The sequence below is a fragment of the Sphaeramia orbicularis genome, chromosome 6, assembly GCF_902148855.1.
Source record: "Sphaeramia orbicularis chromosome 6, fSphaOr1.1, whole genome shotgun sequence".
NCBI classification, from domain to species: domain Eukaryota; kingdom Metazoa; phylum Chordata; class Actinopteri; order Kurtiformes; family Apogonidae; genus Sphaeramia; species Sphaeramia orbicularis.
The window spans coordinates 48,848,972-48,861,957 of record NC_043962.1 but is presented as its reverse complement, the minus strand read 5'-3'; the positions used below and the strand labels follow the sequence as shown (position 1 = coordinate 48,861,957).

At 37.4% G+C, this 12,986-nt stretch overlaps 1 protein-coding gene across 1 annotated transcript in view; it reads right to left on the bottom strand.

Moving 5' to 3' along the window:
* The window catches only part of camk1db (calcium/calmodulin-dependent protein kinase 1Db), a 37,685-nt gene that overhangs the window by 3,013 nt on the left and 21,686 nt on the right, over positions 1–12,986 (bottom strand). The window contains exons 3-10 of the mRNA XM_030137044.1: positions 12,334–12,408; positions 8,932–9,070; positions 8,503–8,629; positions 8,177–8,252; positions 5,538–5,650; positions 5,172–5,250; positions 4,437–4,524; positions 3,514–3,676 (exon numbers count right to left, since the gene is read on the bottom strand). Coding sequence (XP_029992904.1) covers positions 3,514–3,676; positions 4,437–4,524; positions 5,172–5,250; positions 5,538–5,650; positions 8,177–8,252; positions 8,503–8,629; positions 8,932–9,070; positions 12,334–12,408 — 860 coding nt within the window. The remainder of the gene's footprint in view (positions 1–3,513; positions 3,677–4,436; positions 4,525–5,171; positions 5,251–5,537; positions 5,651–8,176; positions 8,253–8,502; positions 8,630–8,931; positions 9,071–12,333; positions 12,409–12,986) is intronic.

The following is a 12,986-nucleotide window of genomic DNA, read 5'->3' as shown; positions in this document are numbered from 1 at the left end:
TAGATCTGCTCTTACCCAGGTGAGCTGAATGTTGGCTCTCACTTTACACCCTGCCCCCTTAAGGGGAGGCAAGGGGTATTGTTTTTGGTTCAGTTTGTTTCTTTGTTTGTGTGTTAACACTTTAGCACCAAAACCCTTTGCTGAATTCATACCAAATTGGGTCTATAGATATGCCAGAATAGATGTGATTATATTTTGGGAAAAGCAGGTCAACGTTCAAATTTTTTATGAATTTTTAAAATCTTTTTTTCTCCCATTCTCCCATAATGGCCGAAATTTGTCTATGCTGTCTATGTCTATGCTGACATCATCACATGCATAGAGATGAGGACATCAGTTGGATCGATGACAAAATAAGCTACAATATGTGTGAGGGGCGGGGTTTGTTGTGCCTGGCACCACTTGTTCACAAATGGGACAGGTGTGGCCAAATGTTGGTAATTAGCATATGTGACCACACCCACTAAACACCATAAAAGGGCAGGTGTTGTGCTGTGTGCAAACAGCTGACTTTCAAATACAGGAAGCATTTCATCTTTCAGAGTGTCAGTACAAAAACTCAGCAATGGGTAGCAATATGTTATGCTGTGAACACTGTGCCAGCAAAGGGATGCACAGTTACAGAGATTAAAAAAAAAAAAAAAAAAAAACCTGCTCTGAAATAGAAAATCTCTGACAAGTGTTCTATAGTTTTTACTAAAAAAGGGGATCCAGTAAGTCCTCTCAGTTTTTCTTAGAGGATAAACTATGGTGTTCCATGCTGCAGTGAAAAAAAAATTATATTTATGACTAAAGACTATAGGCAAACAAATAGATCAATGATCTTATTTATCTATGGGCTATCATGACAAAAACAAATCTGAGGTATGTGAAGTGAAAAGATTTATTACCACTGTTTCCCAAATATGTTCTTTTGTTTAATTAATTACCACAGATTTAATAATCAAATCACAGAATCATATCAATCATCAATCAATCGCAAAAATTCCTCTAAAATAAAATTAATCTGAATTAGATTGAATTATGCGTTTCTGCGATCCTAAAATTCAAAACATGTGTTCCCATGCATTGAACATTTACTTCCTGGGCTGTGATGCTTTTCTCTTATCTTGGTAAGAGTGCACTCAACCATTTACCTGAAGTAACAGCAAAAATGAGGAAACATTGGTGAATCCTACAAATCTTTGGGCCATAACAAAATAAGAAAATACGAAGGATATGAACAAAAGTATGAGAAAATTTATTTGTATAGGATTTCTTGCAAGAGGCCCATTGCATCATTTATAGTTACAGTTTCAGCATTATGATGATGCCCAAAAAGGACTCTGAACTTTTTTGTACCATACTGATGCATTTGCTGCTGTCTGTCTAAACCAGTGGTTCTTAACCTGGGTTCGATCGAACCCTAGGGGTTCGGTGAGTCAGTCTCAGGGGTTCGGCGGAGGTCAGGACACACACTCGACTCATTAGTCGGGTGTGTGTGTCGGGCTAGGTCCGTGTATGTAAACAAACGGCTTCGGAGACTCTTTCACTGATTGACATCCAATATACGCGGTGTATTGTTGTTGCTTATAGCACTACAACACATCCGGAAGTGTTTATAATCTCTTCCACTCGTCTGACGATGAATTATTTGAGTATTTTCCACATCGTTGTTATGACTTTTGCTACTTCCTGTTAACCATGGAGGCAGCCATGTTTACATTTTTCGGTCACCGCACTGGTCAGTTACAATCATGCGACGACCGACGCACCGTCGCGGATGGAGAAATCGTATTACACTAAAGCCGTCAGTCACACTGATTTGCAGTAAATATTCATTACCTCCGCCAAGGAGGTTATGTTTTTGCCAGGGTTTGTTTGTCTGTCTGTTTGTTTGTCTGTCCGTTAGTGTGCAACATAACTCAAAAAGTTATGGACAGATTTTGATGAAATTTTCAGGGTTTGTTGGAAATGGGATAAGGAAGAAATGATTAACTTTTGGGGGTGATCCGGAAGAAATCCTGGATTCTGGATCACTTTGAAATTTTCGTTAACATTGTGGTAAATGGGGCCAAAATTTTCGTTTCCCAATATCTCGCTTAATTATTGACCAAAACTCATGAAATTTAACTCAGGAATTGACAATGGGGTCCTCTATCACATTTAAAAGGCTGATCCGGATCTGATCCAGAAGGCGGATTTATTAAAAAAAATAAATGTAGGATTTGTATCACCCAGTGTGTGGGGAATTTTTGCACTTGGCAGAGGTCTGCGCTCTCCGAGTGCTTTTCTAGTTATTATTGTAGCCTGATGGAAATTAGGTGATGGGTGTGTGTTAAAATGTTAAAAATGATAAATAGCATAAATACAATAAGTTCTTTATTGGAATACATAAGGTTAAAAATTAAAACCATTTCAGTGTGGCAGTATCAAAAAAGGTCATGTCTTTGTAAAACGGTATGTCATTTGTTGTGAGTTCATGCACTGTATTGGTTTTGTTCTTTAAAATACAGTGATGTTAATGCACGGTTCATTTTGTGCACCAGTAAAACATATACCTGTGTCTTGAATTTGAAAAAAATCATATTTTATTTTTTAATAAAGAAGGGTTCGGTGAATGCGCATATGAAACTGGTGGGGTTCAGTACCTCCAACAAGGTTAAGAACCACTGGTCTAAACTGTAAGTTCAGTTCAGTTCAATTCAGTTCAGTTTTATTTAAATAGCCCAATATCCTAACAAAGTCACCTCACAGGGCTTTACAGAAATTGTATAATTGTTTAACTCTTTCAGTGCCATGGGCCGATTAAATTGGCTTTACGAATACAACCTTTAAAGTGCGGCGGGCTGATCAGATCAGCTTTGGAGAACACGCCGGATGTTACCGAGCGGTTTCCTGCAGGATTCTTCGAATATTATAAGAACAACGCGAAATACTGAAAAATTCTGTGGCACTTTTAAGGCTTTTAAGGCTTATTAGCCCCTTAACTGTCTGGCACCGAAAGAGTTAAAAAAAAAAAAAACGGATGTAAAATAACCAGTAAATCTACAATTGCAGTTTGAAAAACATATATATTAGATTTTGGTAAATAAAGAAAACCATTATTAAATGGATTTAACAAAGTGATTGTCATTTTCTTGAAAAATATCTAATGTAAATGTCTTTATATTTACAAAATACAATTACTTTGGTAGGTGAAAACATTGGAAATCTTTTTGTTATACTCTGGGTTGGGCTTTTATTACATTTTAGAATATGACCTCCCTTTTCTGGAGAAGGGGTTTGTGTAATTTAATCAGCAAACATGCAGTTTCTTCTTATTAAACTACTCGATCAGAACATCATTTTCAAGATGTTAAATGAACTGCCACCACGAAGATCACAACAAACTCAATGTAGTTCATTTAACTGAAACTTTAACATCAGGTAAAAACCGGGGCCAATTTGTTCAGTAGACAGAGCAGCAGATTGAGAGAACAGCAGAAAGTCCTGGACCCATTCAGGCCTACAAAGGATCTAAGTGTCACTCACAGTCCTTCAGGGAGAGTGGGGTGCAGTCCACAGACTGGCTCTTGGCCGGAGCTCGGGTCTGAGGGCCAGACAGGGAGTTGGAGTTGTGGAGGCTGCCAGCGAAGCTGGTGCCAAGCTGCAGACGCCTCATGTGGCGGATCACAGCTGTGGCGTTAAAGGCTTGCTGTGGAGGAAGAGCGGAGGTGGAAATGCATGAATACAGACTTCTGCCATATCAAAATAAACAAATACAATTGTACTTTTGGTTGAAATTAGGGCTGGGTACCCAAAGGCCCTCATTTTATGGAACAGACTGATATGCTTGCTACTGAGTATTCAAAAACAACCTGTTATGTGATGCTAAATCTCTGTAAATCTCAATGTGTCAATTCATACAATGTGTGGTTTTTATACATTTTTACTAATGATATGTAAAATTATAACTTAAAACTGTGATAAATAGGTTCATTTCGAAGTTGTAAAACTGCCATAACTGTTCGCATACAAAAAAGATAATAATTGTCATGTGCAGGAATTAATATTTATATATTTTACTGTCAATATGAACTTCAGTATCATGGATCAATATTATGCATAATGTTACTTTGTTTCTTTTCTATTAAGTATAACCTTTAGAGGCAATCTAACTGTATTATGTCTCATTTTATCAGTTTTTTATTCTTACAATGCACAAGATAAATAAAATTCTGTCATGTCATTTTGCATTGCATTGCATCGTATCTCTAGTCTTTTCTTATGAAACTGCATTGAACATATACAAATGCTGGGGATAGTTAAAACGAGGAATAAAACTAAATACATGATGAACATGGAAAATTTATATTAAAAAGCACTCCCAAGGAACCGGTATCAAAGCTGACAAGTCGGTACTGTAGTGTTTCTGATCGATACCCAGCTCTGGTTACAATAAAGCTCATCCTCACCCTCCATTTGCTTTTGGCAAAGTTTTTCCTCATCTGTCGGCTGACGGATTCATGTATGTTCTTGCACAGAGCTGTGTCTCCAGCAATCCTGAAATTAAAGTCAAGTCCTTTTAGAAGATGTGACTTCACACATACTGACACAGCATTGCTATCCTTTTCAGTAATATCCTGGGAATGGCTGTTGTGTTGTTTTCCCTTTTGGGTTGGAACTCATTTATTTTCATTCAGACTGGTGTGCAGCTTGCTGACTGCATCACTTTCTGTCACATTCATCATAATATCTCTGGATGATATTTTGTCAGCGGAGGCCATTTCTCTGTTATGAAACCTGTTACCGTTGTCAAAAGCACATATTTGTATCAGAAGGACCACCTGCTCAGAACCCGACACTCCCATTACCGTCTAACAGACTTATTCACATTGGCTGCCTTGGTCTTGTTAACTCGACTCAAGCCTGGGAAGACATGCTAATTGTTCATTAAAGCTTCAACATTTTTCAAGGGTCATTCAGGATGACTGCCACTAATTGGCAGCCATTTATTCAGCAGATTTCTCTCAGAGGGCCAACGGTGCTGAGCAGAGGTGGGCTCGCGGCTTGGAGCCATGGCGACAGATGACAGTGGGAGGACATGCTTTCCATGACAAATGCGTAAGGCTGGCAATCTGCGTCATATTGCTGTTTAACCACAGTGAGATGTGTGGTTCCCTGTGATTGTCTGGTGGTGTGTTTCTCACCAGGGGTGCTCAAGAGCCTGGTCACATGTGAATCTCTTCTCTGGGTCCTTCTCCATTAGACAGCTGATGAAGTCTTTGGCTGTGGAGTGACATGAAAAGGTCAAGAATGTACCCAGCTGAGAACTTATCCCTCTCTCAGTTGGGTTTGAATTACTTTCCTACAATTTTGCTTTGTTTTGTTTCTCCTTTTTTCCATTTTTACCAAATAATTAAATTCTGACAGGAATATCCTTTTACACAATTATTCATAATCTTGTTTAGTTTTAGATTATTTGTGTCCATGTTCTTGAGTCCTTTCTTTCCTCTATTTTTAAAAAGTAACAATAGACAATAATCTGTTTTTGGGTCATCACAGTTTTAACTCACCAGAGTCTGATATGTCATCCCAGTATGGTGCATCAAACTCGTAGTCTGCCTTGAGAATCTGCTCAAACAGCTTCGAGTCATTCTCATCGTAGAAAGGAGGGTAACCACAGAGCCTGGCAAGATGGATGATTACACAACAGTCCGTGAGATCACCAACATCCAGCTGATGTTAGAAACTTTAACCTAAATCTAAAAGGATTTGTGTGCCCTAATCCTATTCACTAGCAGTTTGGTTTTTTATACAGCATACCAGAGGAGATGGTCCAGAGAGATTATAGACACTACATGGTACTAAGAGGGGAAAAGGGGGACAAAACACTCCACTTTCTCATGATGGGGAAAAACAAGCATGCCAACATCAAATGTGCAACCTAAATCCTTGCTGATTTATGTAAAAGAGAGAAGACTATATCTTATTTCATAACGATCAGGATGAGGTCTGAACCTGTTTCTCTTGATTACCTTAAGCCTCATCAAACCTGACAAACTAATGGCAAGACAAGGGATTTTCTCTTTGCTAATGAGGGCCCCAAATTACTGTAATTAGTTTGGTGGCTTCATGTCACCCTTTCCACTGAAAGCTGTAAAAGATGAGACTAGATTACAGACCAGGGGCATTAAATGGGGTGTATTAAACTTTGGATGTCAGTCTTATTCATTTACTGTTTGGGTCTACTTTCAGTAACAGTGTTTTTTGAAAGTCCAATTCAAACGACGCTTTTAGGAATGACTGTTCCTTAAAAACTTAAAACTACATGAAAACAATACGCTGTTTAAATATAGAATTTAAGCAAAAATATGCCTCAAATAAAAAAATATGTTTAAATAATTATGATATAAATCTCATTTACCATTATCACCATTAACTGAAGTTAGCTTTTGCTCACTTCCTGAGGATGTACATAGCTCTGAAAACTTTTGCATGCCCTGGAGCTGATCAGAAGCGTTTTTATTTTTTGTTCTTCTGTATTTTGATCATTTTCACTAAATTCCCAAATGGCACCAAAAGAGATACAGACACTTTCAGGGCTCTAGAATGAATGTAAAACAGGCAATTAATCAAATGTCACAGGTAAAGTTTAGTCCTGCTCAGCCTGTTTCATCTCTGTTTGGTCTCCTCCATCTCTGTGCTTCACAAATGGACTGTAGTTTTTAACATATGAGGCGAAACACCATCTGGCTGCTCAGATACATAGGTAATAGAGTGGTGGTTGAGCGGTTAGGCTGTGGGATTTTGCCAGAGTTTAAATCCTGCAAGAAGCAAGTCCTATTTCTACATTGTAAACATCTATTAAAAAAACACTAAAATGCAGATGGAGTTTGATCAAACATCATAATCAAAAGCTAGAACATTATCAGCTGACTAAAACATGAAAAATTTGGCTCAGAACATTAATTCATAAATGTGCTGAGCCTTGTTTAACACCAGCTGCTACAAATATACAACTGATGAATTAAAATTACAGTTACCCATAAAGATGGAATCATCTCGTTTTCATACACATTCTTCTTTTCATTCCCGTTTATATACATCAGTAATCACCTTTGACCAGGTGCAATGCCCAATTACACTTTATCTATCAATCACATTATCACAATCATTTCATGAGAAACAGTGAATAGAAAATTTCAGCAGAAATTCTGAACATTCCTCATCCTAGTTATTATTCAGTAATTTTCTAATTCTGACGATGACTGAAATCTTGTTTTAGGGCAGCCCTCAAACAGAGGCTTCTCATTCACAGGTGGTTCATCATATCATCAGCATCTTTTCACTGTGGTTAGATGATACTCATCTGAACATGCAAATTTACCTTTTATGTAGATTTAATGGAAACTGTGGGAAAAACAGTGAAGTATATTTAAGGGAGTTTTTTTCTGGGTTTTGACGTCTGATTTATTGTTGGGTTCAATAGATGGAGCACCTGTCACTTTGAGGTTCATGGTTCAACTTCTGTATATTACTGGGTTTTGGGAGTCAGGTTTTATGAAAGAGGTTGTAAAGGGTCTTGGAGTTACTGCAGTTTAAAAACAAAAGCTTTGAAAATTTACTAGAGCCTCTCTAACTCATGAGAAAACATAAAACTTAAACTGTGATTTCATAAACATCATAACTGATATTGAGACACCAATTGAGCCCAATAGAGTCTCAAATCTTATGAATCATGCTATGTTAAAGCATGAAAAAGAGACATGGCTCTAAATTATTATGATTATTTTCGTAATACATTCCCAATGAACATACATTTTCTGCAGCTTTTAGGACACAACTACACAACAACTAAATAGTTTATTAGGGTCTATTTCCTGAAGCAGATTAATACAGTTTGGTCACTGTACATGAGATGAATCCAAACATGTCTTTTCCAGCCCTATTATATTGTTTGTGGTTGATTTAGTCTTTCACAGTTTACTTACTGGCCAATTACATATTGTGTGGTTTTTTTGTGTTGTGATCTTGTGATGCTTGCAGTTAAGTTAATGTGTTAATGTTGCTTGAGGTTCATATCTTAGACTTGATAAAAAGGATGTTGATTCAAAACATGTTTCCTTAATCAACTAAAAGCTAAAAATTTAAATAATGACACAGAATTAAAGGGCACATAATGAAAAAACAAAACAATCGTCATTGAACTCACAGAATATAAGCGATGACTCCAATGGACCAGCAGTCCACAGCTTTACTGTAGGGCTTCTGAGCTAAAACCTCAGGAGCTGTGGGAAATTAAATTATTTCATATGAATAATCAGGCTGAATAATATTTAACTAGTAAACCAATGCAAACTGTTCTGGGTCATTCAGAAAAGCGCAAACACTGGAGAGGCATGAGAATGTTTGGTAGTATGCCTGCAGCAGATGGCTTTGGTTAACCCATGGCTACTAGCAGATTAGGCTGGCTCATGTTTCACCAGTGAGTGCACCTCATTATCCCAAAGTAAATCAGCGGTCAGAGGTCATGCTCACCCACGTAACCTGGTGTCCCACAGGCAGTGGCCATCACGTCACCCGTTCCCTCCATCTTCGACAGGCCGAAGTCGCTGATCATGATCTTTGACTCATCATGTGGGCTGAAGTAAAGCAGATTCTCTGGCTAGAAATGGGAGGAAGCGCTGAGTTCTGAATAAAAGAGTGGACTTTTTGTCTGTTGATTATTTCAGAAAAAAAAGTTGCTTATTTTCATCATTAACCAGCTACTTTTAACACATACCATAATCATAAAGCACTCAATGTATTATTCTGGCTTACTATATTATGACATTAACACTAACAGGTTTCCCTCAATAACCTCCTAATTATGTGTCTTCTGTTATTGAGGAATATATTGAGTGACATCCTCTACAATCTACTATTACTGTGTATGCACTAACAGGACTATATATTTTGCCAATGTACCTTCAGGTCTCTGTGTACTATGCCCATCGAGTGGAGATAGTTGACTGCATCCAGGACTTGCCGGATGAGTCGGCTGGCGTCCATCTCTGTGTAGAAGCCCTTCTCTACGATGCGGTCAAAGAGTTCACCTCCAGACACACTATCGGCACACACAAAAATGACTGATAAAGCATTCCAACACTTTATTTTATGCATTTTCCTATATTCTACAGGTGATTATCGACATGTGATAATAACCAATCATATTAAGCTCTATTAAATAATTAGTTCCACAATTAGCTCCACAGGTATGAACCTCACATTGCTTGTGAGCTTCACTGCCACTCAAGCCCATGATGCAACAAATTCTCTCATCTCAACAAAGTTAAAGATGACTGTACATTCACTCTGACTAGACAACAGCCTCCCACTTTTTCCTCACTTCGCTTAAATCTGTACTCAAATTTCTGCATGAAGTGTTTTTGTTTTTTTTTTACTCTTATGAAATCCTTTGCATTTATCTGTTGGATTCAGTCATTCCAAGCCAGTAAGTACTTGTTTTTATGCAAGCTTTTCTGTGTTTGGCACATGTCTGGATTATTAAAACTTTACATTACATGACTCTGCAACCTTTGTGACCGATGAACAAGCTCTTTTACTTGAAATCGCAATTATGAAAGGCAGTAGACAAGTGACTCACTTCAGGTTGAACACCAATTACAGAGTACAAGTCTGCTTTCATGGATGGCTGGCAGTTTTCTAAGTGAAACTTCAAGGCAACATTATGAACCTTGCAGAGGTACAAAGAGGTAATCGCTGCCTAAATTGCTGGTGCATTAGTCCATAACTGCAGAAATTATGTTGTGAGGGCAAAGGAAATAACACTGACATACGCAACACACAGGAAAGCGGTAATAGTGAAGTGTGATGTGAAGTGAAGTAGATGTCACATTACACCTTCACCACCACCAAGTGAAATGCATTTAAGGTGACATTTGCCATTTCAAAACAATTTCAACTTTACAAACAAAGGTTACAGTGACATTCGGTCAAAGCTTCAACTTTAAGAGCTTCACTTAGTGTAATGTAGACTTTAGAAACACTGTGGTTTGATTTTATTTATTCATTTTACTTTAAATTGACAACTCATGAAAGGACTAGTAGAGAGCTTTTTGCTTTTGCATATTCATGCATCTTCTGCAAAAGCATGAATCTAGAGAGGCTGCCCCATGGATGTATTATTAGAAATGGATTTCAAACATCATCTGCCCTGTATATTGGTGCATAAAGTTCTGGTTCTTATGCTGCTCCATGTACGTGTGGGCTGGTGTTTTATTTGCTGCATCACCCAGGTCAAAACATATTCTAACTGAGGTGACTTTATGTTTACATGCACACCAATATTACACTATTATTCTAAATATGGAAATATTCTGAATTTGACATATGTCAGGTAAACAAGATATTTCATTTGGATCTTCTAAATTAGGCTTTTGTTTCTGAATGGAGCATTTTCCAAGTTGTACATGAGGGATATGCTGGTATTATTTCAATTTTATGATGATTCTTCGAAAATTTTATATGTTTTTAGCTTACCGGCCGACAGGCCGTAAGGTATTGTCGTCATGCAGCATCCGGCGTCGTCTGTCATCGTCCGTCGTCGTCCGTTACAAAAATTTAAATTGTCTTCTTCTCTGAAACTACAATTCCGATTGACTTCAAACTTGGTATACAGCTTCTTTATGATGATGTCAACAAAAGGTAGTGAAATTATTTGGATCCGGATCGGATTCTGGATTTGGTGCAACTTTGAAAAATTTTCCCATTATAACAGATAGGAAGTGGATTGATCCAATAAATCAGTAAGTATCAATGACATCAAGTGTAAATTTGAATTTTTTACAGATCTGATTGGAATATGACCAAAACATGGGCTATTTCTGTCATATAATAAATACACATAACTGGATGATAATAAATGGCATCTGGATACATTTCCCAAAGCTTTGAATTTGGCCAGTAAGCTACAGGGCCATTGGTCCTATTTTTAATAGTGCATTCATAAAATGTATCTAATCTGGGTGTTTTACTGCAGGTTGCAACATATGACCCCTGTTTAGAGTAAGCTGGAATAAGGCCAAACATATTCTCTGATAAAGATGAATGCTCCAACAAAAAATCCACATTTCTGGTCAGAACAATAAACACACCTACTGTTTAACATTATGACAGAGGAGTTCAACAGATTTTTGGATATGTGAAAATAATGTAAACTGACCTTTTTGGAGAGGGCATTTGAAGGAACAAAAGAGGGAGGCTGAGTTCACCCAGTAATTTTTTTTTTTTTTTTTTTTTTTTTAACAGAGGACACACTATTATATGTGAACAGGAATATTAGAGGAATATAATTTTCATTAGCCACATAAAAGGCGTATAAGACATATTTAAGGATAAGGGCAAAGAAATGAATATTTTGTGCATGTAAATGTCATCACTGTGAGTCAGTGGCATCAGTTCTGAAATCACTGAGTGTTTGTGACAGTTACTATTGTGGTTTAGCAGACGTCTTAACTGTCATTGTAAAGATTCGTGACTTGTTTGGTAATCATCAACTTTGATTTTGATTCTATAAAAAATTAAACTGCAGATCTGCATTTGCATTTTGTGGATTATGGTGTTTGAGATTTTTAGTATGGTGTGTGAGATTTTTGCCATCAGAAAATTTAACCTTTAGGCAGAAAAGACACTTGTGTAATTGGTATTGTTACATATCCCATTTAGGTGCATCCATTTAAAGTGGATTAGGCTTTGGATTTGTGAATTCTGATTTATTGAAATGGGTTCAACCTCTAGTTGGAACATGGCCTTTCTATGTGGAGTTTCATGTTTTTCTCTGAGTGCAGTGTCAAAAGCATGTATAATAAGTTGATTCTGTACTTTTTGAGTAGGGAAATGATTTACCTTTACCCTAATTTTATAAAAACTGGTCATAAACAGACAAATTTAGAGTCTTTTACACCATTTTACCTGTCTGACATCTCTTTCATTATTATGGTCTGAAATGCTTTTTGCACCGCAGGGGATTTGTTTGCTGCAGTTTCACAAAGCCAATGGGAGAATTGCTGTTATTGCTGCAGCTCTGTTAATACATAGTTCTATGAATTCTTTAGATGCACAATTAAACATCTTATTCAAAGCGAAATGATAAATTCTAATATACTACTGCAAATACCTAAATAAAGGCTAATTCAACATGTTTCTGACTCATAGATATTTATCTAAAATGAAAAATCCTGAAGGACATTACTGTACATTCATCTTTCAGGTAATACAATTCAAGCAAAATCACATCATCAAAAAGAAGGAAAATGTGAAGCAATGTGCCAACTTGAAGACAAACCTGTGTTAGCTTTATGTACTTACAGCTGCATTATGAGGTACAGGTGGTTGGAGCTCTCATAGATGTCCTCTAGTGCCACAATATTTTCATGCTTTATCCTGAGAAGAGAATAAAAAGAAATGGTTAAAACAAGGATTTTTCTGGAAGTCCAGTCCTGTTGTTTTGGTAAAGTAACTCTCCCTCAAAAAAGAAGATTTTATCTCAAGGGACTTCCTGGTTAAACAAAGGTTAAATAAAAATAAATAAAATAAAGCGAGTGATAATTGTATAATACTGCTCTTCCAAACTGATCAGTATAGGCTTTTGATTATTATTACCAAACCTTTAATTGAATTCCTGGCATCTGCCACTCTGTGTCACAAAAAGCCCTTTATTTACTCTCAGTGTGTGTTTCAGTTTGCATTTATAAAACCAGAGAAGTGCAAAAAGAGGACATACAAAGGAGAAAACCTTGGGTGTGGAGAGTGGGAGGATTTTAGAAGATGCTAGTCAATGAGTCATGAAGAGGCAACCCCCCCCCCCCCCCCCCCCCCCCCCCCCCCCCCCCCCCCCCCGCCCCCCAGCAGGAACACCTGAAAAAAATGATATAAGACAAATGGAAAAGCTCCGTGTCCAGGCAACAGACTGACAAGGTTTTAGTGAAGCCTCTGCAAGGAGATACAGTATGCAAATGACA